Source organism: Oxyura jamaicensis, chromosome 23, assembly GCF_011077185.1.
Source record: "Oxyura jamaicensis isolate SHBP4307 breed ruddy duck chromosome 23, BPBGC_Ojam_1.0, whole genome shotgun sequence".
Lineage (NCBI taxonomy): Eukaryota > Metazoa > Chordata > Aves > Anseriformes > Anatidae > Oxyura > Oxyura jamaicensis.
This window is the reverse complement of record NC_048915.1, coordinates 19,471-34,285: the sequence shown is the minus strand read 5'-3', so window position 1 is coordinate 34,285 and position 14,815 is coordinate 19,471. Positions and strand designations below refer to the sequence as shown.

Below are 14,815 nucleotides of genomic sequence, written 5' to 3'. Positions count from 1 at the left end.
GTGGTTTAACCCGGCTGGCAGCTAAACACCATGCAGCCGTTCGCTCACCCTCCCCCCTCCCTCTCTGGGATGGGGGAGAGAAACGGGAAAGTGAAGCCTGTGAGTTGAGATAAAGACAGTTTATTAAGATAGAAAATAATAATGATAATAATAATAATATGTACAAACAAGTGATGCACAATGCAATTGCTCACCACCCGCTGACCGATGCCCAGCCCAACCCCGAGCAGCCGGCCCCCCCACCCCGGCTAGCCACCCCTATATATTGTTTAGCATGACGTCAGATGGTATGGAACACCCCTTTGGCCAGTTTGGGTCAGCTGTCCTGGGTCTGTCCCCTCCCAGCTCTTGCTGCACCCGCAGCCTGCCCGCTGGTAGGACAGAGTGAGAAGCTGAAAAGTCCTTGGCTTAGTATAAGCAGTGCTCTGCAGCAATTAAAACATCAGCATGTTATCAGCACTCTTCTCATCCTAATCCAAAACATAGCACCCTACCAGCTACTAGGAGGGAAAATAACTGTCCTAACTGAAACCAGGACACTGAATGCCTTCTTTGTCTCTGTCTATAATGCCAGAGGCTGTCTTGAGGAACCCCATATCCCTGAGGCTATGAAGGAAGTCAGGATAAAGGAAAAGTTTGCCTTGGTTGATGAGAACTGGGTTAAGAGCAATTAAGCAATCTGGACATCCATAAATCCATGGGTCCTGACGAGATGCACCCGCAGGTGCTGAGGGAGCTAGTGGAAGTCAGTGCTAGGCCATTCTCCATCATCTTTGGTAAGGCATCGGGAGAGGTTCCTGAGGACTGGAGGAAAGCAAACGTCACACCAGTCTTCAAAAAGGGCAAGAAAGAGGACCTGAGTAACTGTAGACTGGACAGCCTCACCTCCATCTCTGGAAAGGTGATGGAACAACTTATCTTTGGCGTTGTCTCTAGTCATATCAAGGATAAAAGGGTCATTAGAAGCAGTCAACATGGCTTTACTGAGGGGAAAATCATGTTTGAACAACCTGATAGTCTTTTATGGAGACACAGCCAGGTGGATAGATGATGGAAAAGCAGTGGATGTAATCTATCATAATTTCAGTGAAACATTTGATACCATCTCCCCACGGCATCCTCGCAGCTAAACTGAGGAAGTGGGGTCTGGATGATCGGGTAGCGAGGTGGACTGTGAACTGGCTGGTGAAAAGAAGACAGTTGTGGTCAGTGGGATGGAGTCTACTTGTAGGTCTGTATCCAGCGGAGTCCCTCAAGGGTCAGTACTGGTACCGGTACTATTCAATCTCAGAGTCACAGATGGTTAGGGATTGGAAGGGACCTTCAAACATAATCTAGTCCAATAATCCTATATAAATTCAATATATTCATATATATATGAATATATCTATTTCTATATATTCATCAATGATTATATGGTAACTACACTAGCAGTTAATACAAATGTTCTTTACTACCACAGTCTCTAATAGATCATTTTATCTTTTGCAACTCCATTGCAACACATTATTTCTGCAATACAGAGAACTGAAGTTAAAGAACAAAATTCAAAAATACTTGATAAATACACATTAAAAAGGGACTATGGATTTACTAACCTCCTTAATGGAGTCTTCATTAGGCAGCATAGAACACACACATGTGATGTAGGCTTGGCGAAAAGATGAAACGTTTGCAATTTCTGGAGAATCCGCACACAATTTTGACAAGGAAGTAGCTTGTGGGATGCAGTTTGACTTCATCAAATGTTTTATGCGCATCTGCAGAAAGGAAGGCCCTTCTCGTGTAATCAATTTATTAGCTATGAAAAGAAAAAAAAAGCCTTGAGAATATACCATTTAACAACTAACACTTAACTGAAGCTGTCTCACTGCATTCACACATTATTACAAATTTGTATCAGCTTTCTTAGAAAACCCTAGGTGTGATAAAAAGTGACAGCAATAAATGTAGTATTTTCCCCCCCACACACATTCAGAACAAACGAGTAGGGAGAGAATGCTGGGATACAGAAAATGGGGGATGGAAATCACATCAAATGATTGCATCCATTAAGGCAATACAGAATTATGCCCTGGCAGTGATGGAAGGACATTAATCAGACTATATGGTATTTTGAACAAGATACACTAGTTTAGCTGAGATTAAGCATTTTCAACTTTTAATTGTAGCTCCGTATTACGAGACAAAAGTAAGAAAAATATTTAAACCCAAGATTTTTCCACATATTAAACACATTGCCAAAATATGCAGAATGAATTTCAGATAGAAAGTATAATTATGGTACTTTTGAAGAACAGTATCTGAGACATGCTAGGCTTATGCTCTAGATCAACCAAACAACTAATTATTACAAGAGACTGTGAGCTAACTCTGTATTAAAAATTCAATTATTTTTGTAATTGGCTAGCAAAATACATTTAATGAAATTTAAAACCAAATAAAAGCTGAGTTAGGAATTAAAGTAAAGCCAATTTTATATTAGTTCAAGATATCTGATTGAAAACCTCACCATTTAATTTGATTTTTTTCCAGGTACATAAGATGTAATTGGCCTTAGCTGAAGAAATAGTATGCTTCTTAACAGCTATGGGCTATTCCCAGCTTTAAAAACATCTAATACAAAGGCACCTTGATAGTCTCCAGATACGTACATATTTCAAGAGACCCTTGAAAATTAAGAGAAAGGGGAGTCGATATGCTCTTATACTGCATGTAATCACAGATTTTAAATATCAAATCTATTTAAATAAATTTGATTTTAGATGATTGAAGTAGCATCCATTTACAATACTTCAGAAGATATTCTGTGAAACTGCTGTTGTACAAAAGGATAAAGTGGTTAAAAACAACTGAAAAAACATTGCATGAGAACTCTTTCTGTACCTTTACTCAATATGACTGTTACTCCTGGTGTGGCCTGTAAGAGGTCTATTTTCATTCCTACTACCTCTATCAAATGGAAGACAGCAGTCAGAAAAGACTACGTTTCCATACAAGAACATCAAATAGATCAAAGGAGTGACAGAATTAAATGAAGGAAGAAAAACTTGGTAACTGATCAGTGATTTCAATCTTGTGTTATAGCTACAGGTATTTACCTGACAATGATTCTGAAGGTAAAAATGGATTAAAGTAATCCAGCAGATACCTAGGTAATTTATAATTGTTAACCTATGCTCTGATCATGTCCTATACAAGGCAAAAAGAATAATTCCAGCGTAGATATCATTTGACTTCCAGAAAGTCTATTACAGCAGAATCTAACCTTCTAAAGCAGAGGAAGGAAAGGACTGAAGGAAGAAATAAAAGTAAAAAACAACTGACAAGATTCTGTGAAACATGGTGTGGTAAAACTTCATGGATCAGTTGATACTTCAGCATTAACACCGGAAGTCACTGAATTACACTTGTCTGATGATGAAAAGATATACCAGATATGTCAATAACACAGTCTAGGAGATTTTTTTTTAAAAAAAAAAGATTTTCCTCACCATAATTTATTGGCACATACAGCAAAATTTCTTTAAATTTTCATTTTGTCTTGCTCCACTGTGTTAAGTATACAAATCTGACACATTCATCTCCCTGATGAAAAGTAAAGTTTATGTATGCCTTCAAATCTAGTTCTCCTTTTTTTTTTTTAATAGGACTTTAGAGCTCTATGATTCATGATATATGTATTATCTGGAATTGTCTTAAAATGTTCTTGAATATTTGGTTACAACTTCTGGAGAATCCTATGGACTATGTTGTCTTTCCCAGAGTTACACACACTCCAAAAAAAAAAAATGCAACTTTGCAGCACCTGTTCAACATGGTTATACTCTAAGAGGCTAACAGGAATAAAACCAACTAAACTAAAACCCCTGTCTCCTCCATAAGGTAAGGGCAAAAAATTACATAATTTAAGTACTGCAGTATTACTCTATTGTATCTGTAGTTTTTACATATCCCCATTCCCTCTCTCAGTCGCTATTTTCCCAGTTCCATTACTAATAATGCTACTTCTTTCATCTACCAGTTTTGCATATTTGCTGCAAACTAGAACAGCAAGAACAGGAGAGATCTCACATAGCACTCATTGCCTTTTTCAGTGCTTATCCTTTCACACAAGCTCTATTGCTACTTACTGTTACACGTATTGTCTGTTGAAAGCACTCAGTATCTGAAATATCTTGTTGGATGCAAACATGACAAGTTTGGAAATCTTGTAGAAAGATCTTTCAGATATGTCTAAAAAGCTATGTTGTGGCCACAGGCCACAAGGCCTTGTGTAACAGGCCACAAGGATGACACTTCTCCTAACTATAAGATATTCCAAAAGCAAGCAAGCAACCCCCTTCCCTCCCAACAACAAAAAGAAACAGAAAAAAAAAAGCCACCCACAAATAAGGTTTTCAAGATCACCACAGAAGAAAGACACTTAGTGAGAAGAGACATTTTAGGTAGATGTTTGGGTTCTTAGAACTGGCCTTTAAGATGGCAGTTCTGACCGCCACCTCTTTAACCTTATGTTTTACTTGAGAAACCTTGCTTTGATAGGCTGGTCTAACAAATGATTCAGAAGTCATATTCAGATTGTTTAAGCATGTCTGCATCTACTCCAGACTATGTGAGAATGCATCTGAGCAGCTACAGAATTTCCAGAATAGCTCCAATGTCCTGTTGCCTCTGCTTGCATCACACGAAAGAAACTCAAGTGAGAGCACCTCTTTTGGGCACATATTCAGCTCCAGCTAAATAGACAAATATGTACTAAATAAAGAACTCAATTGAATCAATAAATTCCAGGTTGCTGCATTTTCTCAGAAACAGGGACCTACACCCAGCCCAATTCAACACAGTCACAGATGTGTCAATCAATCATTGTCTTGTCTGCAGAAACTTTATTCCAAATTAAAAGACAAAGGACTGAACTATGCTATTATTGTTGAAGACAAGAGGTAGTCTGAACCACACAGGAAGTAACAAGGTACTCCTGCAAAAGAATGAAGTGTAGCAGCCATTGATAAAATCAGCCACACGTATAAGATGCAATTAAATCTATAAAGGAGTCCACACAGAAGCACGTGAATTCACATTAGTCCACCAGAACAGATCTTGGCTTGCCACAGGTAAAGCTTGTTGAACAGTTGAACAAAACAGCTGAAGATTTTCAGGATGTAGTTATTTTCAGTAAGGGGAATATATTTTGAAATGCAAGTCTGAGCAGAAATCCGCTAAAAGCAGCAACTGGATGTCCTAACAATACTAGTAATGAAAAGCTCCAAAGCAGGATATTAGTGGTAGATAATTCTCCTCAAAACATGTTAGAGATGGGATTAACTAGTGCTTGGAGTTTGAGTGGTTCTGCTATACTTCAAGTGAAGACTGACAAAGATAGTACAACTCAAAGAGATGCTACCCAAATCCAGGAAGAAGGATTCTGCTATGGAAGAAAGCTCGACTTAAAATCCTTGCTTATGGTGCCTTAATTTTAAGGAAAATATTTTAAGCTTGTCACCCTCTTCGTTATTTTTAATTTAATTTAGAATATCACCAAGATAAACTGTGGTCTCATGTACTGTTAATGGAACATCTAGGAGAAATATCTGCAAGTACTCGATACCACTAATAGGTAGGAAAAAATTCAGTGAGTAAAAGTATAGAGTTTAAGAGAAGACATTAAAAAATTACATGAAATTACACTAAACTTTTTTTCTTGACCTCATTTTTTTTTTTGATTCAAGATATTACATCCATAGTCTAAACACAATCAGCTTCCCAGCCCAAAACTTAATAAAAGGTAACCTTTAAACTCACATCTCCCTTTCCAATGCACACTTCACTTGCATCTTCTTTGCCTTTGAAAGATGTGGACATTAACTACTCCTTCCTGTGAACCATTAAAAATCACAGCTATGCAAAGCAAAGCACCTTAGGGAGCAAAAATTCTTTTTTTTTTTTTTCCTTTTTTTTTTTAATAATAATAAAGAAATGCTTCTTTTAAAAAAATGGACTAAAATATTTGTGGCATAGCCCAAGTGGAGATACTTTAAGACAGGATTCAGTGTACTAGTGAGACAGTTTCAGTCATAAGTATTATTTAGCAGACTACGAATACTACTGTACAAAGCAATTTAAACTGCAACTCCCTTCTAACTTTTAATCAGTTTCCTCACCAAAATTGCACCAAGTTCTCTCTTAATAACCCCATCTTATCTCTAAAATCATATGCTTACCTTCCTCTGTTTCTACTGGTTGCTGGGATAGAATTTTAAGAAGAACTGGATTTTTCCACACTCCTTCCCTTGTGATATCCACCAGTATCTGGAGGTTGTTATTCCCGAATTCCAGTAAAGCATCATGTGAATCCTACAACGTGAAAAATAAATCATTAGAAATCTTTGCTATACGTTATTTTAATGTAATTTTATTAAAATATAATAAAATAGTAGGACAGATAATGTAATTTTACACTATTCTTCTATGTCATTACTATTCTGACATGCTTGCATTGGCACCTTCAGAAGACACCCTTACTCCTATATGCTTCTCTAATGCTACAATAAAGCTTCCCAATTTCCATATACTGAAACTTAGCTGTAATGACAGCTCAAAAAAAAAAAAACTGTTCTGCAGTTGTAACTCTTGCAGTTTTCATGTTTCTTCATGCACGCATGTAGCAATTTCCTCATTTTTAAGTCTACCACTACTTTCTAACTTCTAAATAACGATTTTTTTTTCCATAAAAGATGAAGGGTTTTGTAATAAAGCATGTAATGCCATCTGAGAAACTGGAATTAAGACTAACTACTTGTCAAAATTAATAAAAAACATTGTGAATCTCAGACTTTATATTTACTGTTAACACCAGTGAAACAAGATGGTCATTTCTCTGAGAGATATTCAAGCATGCTGTGAAACGCGTTCATTTGATTCGTGTCACTATGAAACAATGCTAGGGCGTCATGATGAAATGTAACTTTCTAAGAAAAACAGAGTGATTAGTGTACATAGTTCTTGTATCATGCAAAAGAAGGGTCCAGCAGTTTGTGTAAATAGAGGGTTTGAAGGACGAACACTGAGACTCGAGTCTGGGAGATAGGACCAAGAAGGTTTTTTTGGAAACTGCTGACTTCTGCATGAGACACTGCCCAAGCCTCTGATGTCTGGCAAAGAGATCCACCAAATAAGGAGAAAGGGAGAGTTGAAGGACGACCGAAAGACAAAGCCTGGGAGGAAGACTAGGAGCCTTCAGCACAAGAGATCCCCAGAAAGACCACCAGAGACTGATACGCATGCGCCCGGAGAGGGTTCAGATTCCAGAAACTAATTATAACAACTCCGCCTTTTCTAGGAATAGTGATAAATATGTATTAGTCTAGTAGCATAAAAATCAACCACCTGATGTAATAGGTGTGCGTCTTGGTGGAGCAGACTCCTGGCGCACCCAGTGCTGTTTGCTTGCCTACAATGTAGGATTTCCAATCCTGACAGTTTTGATGCTGTGAAAACTGACTCAGAGACACAGCACACTGAACAGGTCTCCAACAGAGAGGTTCATCCCTGAAACCTGTCTGCACTGCACTATCCTCCGGGAGATCAAGCCCTACCATTTTTAATTCTGGAAATCTGAGGGAAGAATAATAGAACTAACACGGGAAAAGAAGGCTATAGTGTCAACACAGAAGAAAAGAAACTGGAAATGAATTCCAGCATTTAATGTTTCTATCAGGAAAATTGATGGGGTGTTGACTTGCGCTGAAGAAGTTACAGTACCACTAAGCAAAAACTCCCCAGAACTGACAAAACTGAAACTACCTAACTATCTGTAGTCAATTTGTGACTACACATGTAGTAAAAGCGTTCCTTCCATCAGTCACACCATGTTTTAAATTTGAGAGAGCATTTGATACACGACAATGTCCACCAGTTTTAACAAGCTGTTTTTAAAGTTGGCAGTACTTCGAGTCATGCAGTCTTAGAATAGTTTGAGTTGGAAGGACCTTTAAAGTCCAACCCTCCCACCTGACATGGGCAGGGACACCTTCCTCAAGATCAGCTGCTCAAAGCCCCATCCAACCTGACCTTGAATACTTCCACAGACATCCGTAACTTCAGTTCCAGTGCCTCACTAACCTCAACATATAACTTCTGAATATCTAATATAAATCTACCCTCTTTTCACTTAAAACTATTACTCCTTGGCCTATCACTACAGGCTCTTGTAAATGCTCCCTCTCCATCTTCATAGAAGCCCCATTTACTGGAAGGCCACTGTAAGGTCTCCCCAGAGCCTTATTTTCAGGCTAACCAACTCCAGCTCTCTCAGCCTCTCTTCACAGAATAGAGGCTCCAGCCCTCTGATCAGCCTTGGGGCCCTCCTCTGGACCTGATCTAACAGATTTGCAGTTTTCTTTTGCTGGGCATCCCACAGCTAGACGCAGTACTCCAGGTGGGATATCACAATGGTAGAATAGGGAGCCAATTATCCCCCTCTGGACTTGCTGGTCCCACTACTTTTTGTGCAGCCCAGGATATGGTTGTCTTTCTGCGCCAGCTCAGAGGTTCATATCCAATTTCTCCTCCTTCAACATCCCCAGGTTCTTCTCCGCAGGGCTGATCTCAATCTATTTATTCACCAGTATGTAATGATGTTACTGATGTTTGGGATTGCCCTGACCCAGGTGCAGCACCTTGCACTTGGCCTTGTTGAACTTCATGACATTCATGGGAGCTCACTTTTCAAGCTTGTGTGTGTCCCTCTGGATGGCATCCTGGATGGCATCCCTTCCGTTGCGTCACCACTCAGCTTGGTGTCATCTGCAAACTTGCTGAGGGTACACTCAATCCCACTGAGTATGGCATCAATAAAGATATTAGTAAGTACCAGTCTTAATACAAACCCCTGAGAGATACCACTGATACCACTAATCTCGGGTTGGCTGTCTGAACAACGGGTTGGCTGTCTGAACAACCTCCTTGTCTTCCATATGCTTTAACATAGCTTCAAGGATGATCTATTCCATGATCTTCCCAGGCACACAGGTGAGGCCTGTCTGCAGTTCCTGCTCTCCCTTTCTATCATGTTTTAAAAATTGGAGTGATGTTGCCCTTCTTCCAGTCACCGCAGACTTCACCTGACTGCCACGGCTGTTCAAGTATGATGGAGAGAGGCCTGACAAGTACATCAGCCATTTCCCTTATGCCCTAGGATGCCATGTCATCAGGCCCTATAGGCTTATGTACAATGCTATTATTAACCTAAGGTTTCCTTCCAATACCCTCTGTTGTATTCTCTATCTATACTGGAATTAGTTCCATGTTCTGAACTAACAGATATTATCACTTTTATTAACAATTTATTAATAATTATATTATACTGTATCTATTTATAATAATTATGTGTTTATTACAGATTATTAATAGAGTCTTTATTTTCCTCCAACACTTCCTTCTCTACTCTTACACCTCTCCAGATTCCAGAATTAAACTGTGCTAACACTAGGACCACTCAGAAATACTGGAGTAACCAAGGAGCCTCCTGTCATGGGTTGTCAAGACACAATGAACTTCTTTCTACATTGTAACATACAAGATGCATTCTTCAGGTTACTGAGTTATCTTCTATAACAAAGTAAATCTGCTGTGAAAATACACAAGACTTCACCATTAAGCATACAGAGTAAAAGGCATCTTTGCATTTCATGGTTAGATACCCTTTAATACAGTACATATGGATGTTCAGCAAAGTCCCTAGTATCAGATGCTATTTTCAGACGAACTTTAATGCTCGTACTTTCCTTTCTAATACTGCAACAAACTGTATTCCATAAACTTCTGAACAGGAAAACCCAAATTTAACTCCTGGGCAATGTACCCATGTACTAAGGAGGGAACCTTATTCCCAATAAAGGACTGAGAACAGAAAATTACATTCTCACAGTGAGGTTTCATTTATGTTGATTCACAGCTGTCATAATTAATAGTCTCAGAAGTTTCTTCTTAAAGGACTTCTAATGACTGTAAAGCTATACTACCAGACATGCTACTTAATAAAACCCAAATTAAAGTGAAACAGAGCTAACACAGGCTTCCTTCCACCCACTCCCTAATTATCTACATCTACTCAAAGCATAATATAGCATACTAATAGAGTACAGAAACAAGTATTCCATTCCTTCAACACTCAAGTCAGCGTCCAGTATTAAGTTTATACCGATCCATATTCCTAACTACAGCGACTACAATTAAGAACAGTTTACTATGTGAATACAACAAAAAGGTAGCCAACTAGCCTCAAACAATAGTTTTGAGCAATGTTACTCATTTCAGACAGAAAGCACTGTTGTGGTTTAACCTGGGTGGCAGCTAAGCACCGCATAGCCAGTTGTTCACCCTCCCCCCTCCCTCTCTGGGATGGGGGAGAGAAACAGGAAAATGAAGCCTGTGGGTTGAGATAAAGACAGTTTATTAAGACAGGAAAATAATAGTAATAATGATAATAGTACTACTACTACTACTGTGTATGAAACAAGTGATGCACAATGCAACTGCTCACCACCCACTGACCAATGTCCAGCCTATCCCCGAGCAGCTGCCCCCCCTATATACTGTTTAGCATGATGTCAGATGGTACGGAAATACCCCTTTGGCCAGTTTGGGTCAGCTGTCCTAGGTCTGTCCCCCCCAGCTCCTGCTGCACCCCCAGCCTGCCCACTGGCAGAACAGAGCAAGAAGCTGAGAAGTCCTTGGCTTGGTGTAAGCACTGCTCTGCAACAATTAAAACATCAGCATGTTATCAACATTCTTCTCATCCTAATCCAAAACATAGCACCCTACCAGCTACTAGAAGGAAAATTAACTCTATCCTAGCTGAAACCAGGACAAGCACTAAAAATACTGTTATTCTTTAAGAAAAAATCTGATTTTTCACAAGTTATGCCTTTAGATTCATTGTACTCCAGAGCTAGGCTAATCTTCTTCCCTGATCTGCAGTCATCATATAAAGAAACAATATCCCCATGAACCTTTAAATAAACAGACTTTCCACCTATAATCACTCTTTAATGTAATAGGCAAATTAGGAAAGGAGGAAGAAAAAGCAAGTTAACAGTAATCAGTTACCACTCTTAAAATTACATCTAAGCACTGGCTGCCTTCAGCTGTCAGAATGTGTCTCGTAAGGTTTGATGCTTGACACTGGCTTGGATCTGGGATATTGCAGAGATGCTGCCAAGACTTGTCCTCAGACTATCATTACTTGCTGATCATATGTATGCACACCAATGACACTGCGCACCAAAAGTAAATACAGGACTCTGGGGGCTGCATTGAAGGGCACAAGCATCCAGCTGGTTTTCTTCACTTTGTTGAGGAAAATGTAAGACCGAAAGCAAAACGAAGGCCAAGGAAAATGTGAGACCACATCAGTAGAACAGAGCATCAAATGACAAAGGATACTGAAAAGGCTGGGGTACTTGATAACAGCCTCAGATTTTACTGTTAAGGTTTGCACTCTGGCCTTCCTGGTCCCCTATATACCTGGTCCCCTATATACCTAGTCAGAGATTTGGGGGGCATGAAGCAGCACAAGGAGGAGACACGTATGCCCTAAATTGTTTGTCATATGTCCATGGCATCGAAAAAGGCAAATCTGAGGGTGCTGATGGAGCTCACTGATGTCACTGCAAGACCAATATTACCTCTGAAAAGTCATGACCCCCTGGGGGAAGGTTCCTGGTGCATGGAAGAAAAAAAAAAAAAAAAAGCTCCACACATTTTCCATGTATAGAAGTATAGAAGTATACCCTGGAGAACTACAGGTCAGTCAACACAAGCACCATCCCCAGCAAGACCATGGAGCAGACTCTCCATGTGGCTGAATGCAGTTTCCAGAAAGACAACAATGGGACTCAGAACACTGGGCTGAAACATCTTTATTCATGTTCTTAACTGACAGAGCATGGTCTCGGTCCACAGCTCACTCAGAACTCAGAGAACAGCTGACATAACGGAGGACAGGGCAGCCATTGAGAAGGACCTCTGACAGGCTGCAGGAACAAGCTGACGGGGACTTTTTGAAGTTCCACACAGACAAATGCAGGCGTTGCACCTCACTTAGAACCAAGCATCAGTAGAAGCTGCTGACCAACTGGATAGATTCCAGTTTGTACAGACCCTAAAGGCCAGTTGTGCCAATCAATGGGCAGTGAGCCCTTAGAGCAAACAATGCAAAATAGAATCATAAAGGCTGGAAGAGACCTTCAAGGTCATCTGGTCCAACCATCACCCTACTACCAGTATCACCCACTAAACCGTGTCCCTAAGCATCAGGTCCAACCTTTCCTTGAACATCCCCAGGGATGACCCCACCACCTCCCTGTGCAGGTCGTTCCAGCGCCTGACTACTCTGAGAAGAAACATCTCCTAATTTCCAACTTAAACCTCCCCTGGTGCAACCTGAGGTCATTCCCTCTAGTCCTGTCACTAGTTACCTGTGAGAAGAGGCTGACCCACACCCAGCTCCCCACACCTTCCTTTCAAGCAGTGGTAGAGTGCAATGAGGTCTCCCCTGAGCCTCCTCTTCTCTAGACCAAACAACCCCAGTTCCCTCAGCCGCTCCTCACAGGACTTGTGTTCCAGGCCCTTCACCACTTGGCAGCCCTTCTCTGTACACACTCCAGGGCCTCAATGGCCTTGTAGTGAGGGGCCCAAACCTGAACACGGGACTCGAGGTGTGGCCTCACCAGCACAGAGTACAGGGGGGCAATCACTGCCCTGGTCCTGCTGGCTGCACCATTCCTGATAAAAGCCAGGATGCCATTGGCCTTCTTGGCCACCTAGGCACATGGCCAGCTCATGTTCAGATGAGCACCAATGATGAGCACAGCTTAAACATAAAAACATTTTTATTCATATTTGACCATAGCGGCCAGATTGAGCTCATGCTGAGCTTTGGCCTTCCTGACTTTTTCTCTGCATATCCTGGCAACTTCTTGTACTCTCCCTGAGCTGCCTGCCCTTCTTCCAGTGCCCATAAAGTCTTTTTCCCCTGGACACTCAAAGGTCTCTGTTGAGCCATGCCAGTCTTCTTCCCTGCCGGTTCACCTTATGGCATGCGGGGATAGCTTTCTCCTGCACCTTTAAGAGTTCCTTCTAAACAGTCTTAACTAGGAGTAACCAGGAGGTTGGTAACATGCTTATTCTTCTTTGTTTGGTACTTTTGAGACTCCATTAGAGTACAACCCTCAGACTGGGGCTCTCTAGTACACCACATGGGAGCAAGTCAAGCAATAGCCATAGGCGTGTGCAATTGCAGGAAAGAGGGTGAAAGAGGAAACTTTATTGTTGTCTTTGCTATACTGCCCAGCAGGTGGATGGAACTGGACTCTTCATGTATGGTAAGAGAATAGAACAGTTGCATAATGAGGAAATCCTGATAAATTGTGTGCTTGATGCAATGTTTCGGTGTTTGAATTCTTAGAGATGTTAAAGAATAGTGGGGGCAGGACCCTCAGCAACCTGACTCAAAATAGTCCTACTCTGAGCGGGTAGGTGAATCAAGTAACCTGAGCTCCCTTCCACATCCATCTGTCCCATTACCCATTCACAATAGACACCTTCACAGGGCTGCATATTCAGGGCATTTACTAGATGTACTAAAGCACACTAAGGAGACACTGCTTCCACCCTATACCTCTCTGTTTACAAGAAAAAACAAACTAACATCAGAAGTGAGTGAAAAGAGTTTTTTCCAAACCCAGAACTACAGTACAGATTTCCAGTCTCTAGGGGCACCAAAATTAGAAGTCTCATAGCTGAATGCAACATTTGATCAGCTGTGATAGCAACCTTGTCTTCCTTAACAAGACTGAAGATTTTCTATGGATACTGTTGCAATGTTTGATTTTTTTCAGGTAACCGCTGTAACTGTGTTCCAGTTCTCACCTCCTTGCATATTTGCTAATTAAAGTCCATTACTAAAGGCTAAGCTACTTCTAAAAATTACTCTAAGCTAACAAGCAAGGCAGCTGTCTGTGAGACTATTTCAAAAATCTGTTGTTGATAGCAGTAGTAGAGTTGGTGCTAATTTGCAAATACAAGTATAGTCAAGTATAATGTTTACAACAATTTATTTCTGTCCCTAAGCCTGATATTTCACTCACTAGGTCAAAGAAAAAACAACAACACAAAACCATTTCAGAGTCACAGCTACACCCTGAAGTATCAAGTGACTACATGCTCCAAACCAAAGCCCAAACTACTCTTAACCAACAGCACTAAGCCTAAAAAAGAGCTACAGCACACACAGGTTTCAGGACGTATTTAAGCATATGGAAACATTACCAAAGCAATTATAATGCTCACACAGATGTTCTTCCTCTCAAGTCTTTCTTTCCATCACAATTTGGACCAGGAAACCAAATTCAGTAGAAAGAGCTCCACAGGGAGGATGTTATTTATTTTTAAGTAACGTAAGACAAAAAAGGTACAAAAAAGACAAGGATCTCCTGGAAAGAATCCAGCAGAGGGCCACAAAGATGATACGGGGCCTGGAACATCTTCCCTATGAGGAAAGGTTGAGAAACCTGGGTCTGTTCAGCCTGGAGAAAAGACGACTGAGAGGGGACCTCATCAATGTGTATAAATACCTGAGGTGTGGTAGACAAAGGGATTTGGCCAACTTCTTTACAGTGGTTTGTGGGGACAGGACAAGGGGCAATGGCCACAAAATGGAGCACAGGAAGTTCCGCACCAACATGCGAAAGAACTTCTTCACAGTGAGGGTGACGGAACACTGGAACAGGCTGCCCAGGGAGGTTGTGAA

General features: G+C 40.7%; 1 protein-coding gene across 1 annotated transcript in view; it reads right to left on the bottom strand.

Moving 5' to 3' along the window:
• The window catches only part of RLF (RLF zinc finger), a 42,612-nt gene that overhangs the window by 10,573 nt on the left and 17,224 nt on the right, over window positions 1-14,815 (bottom strand). Inside the window, exons 4-5 of the mRNA XM_035345439.1 lie at window positions 6,225-6,357; window positions 1,599-1,801 (exon numbers count right to left, since the gene is read on the bottom strand). Coding sequence (XP_035201330.1) covers window positions 1,599-1,801; window positions 6,225-6,357 — 336 coding nt within the window. The remainder of the gene's footprint in view (window positions 1-1,598; window positions 1,802-6,224; window positions 6,358-14,815) is intronic.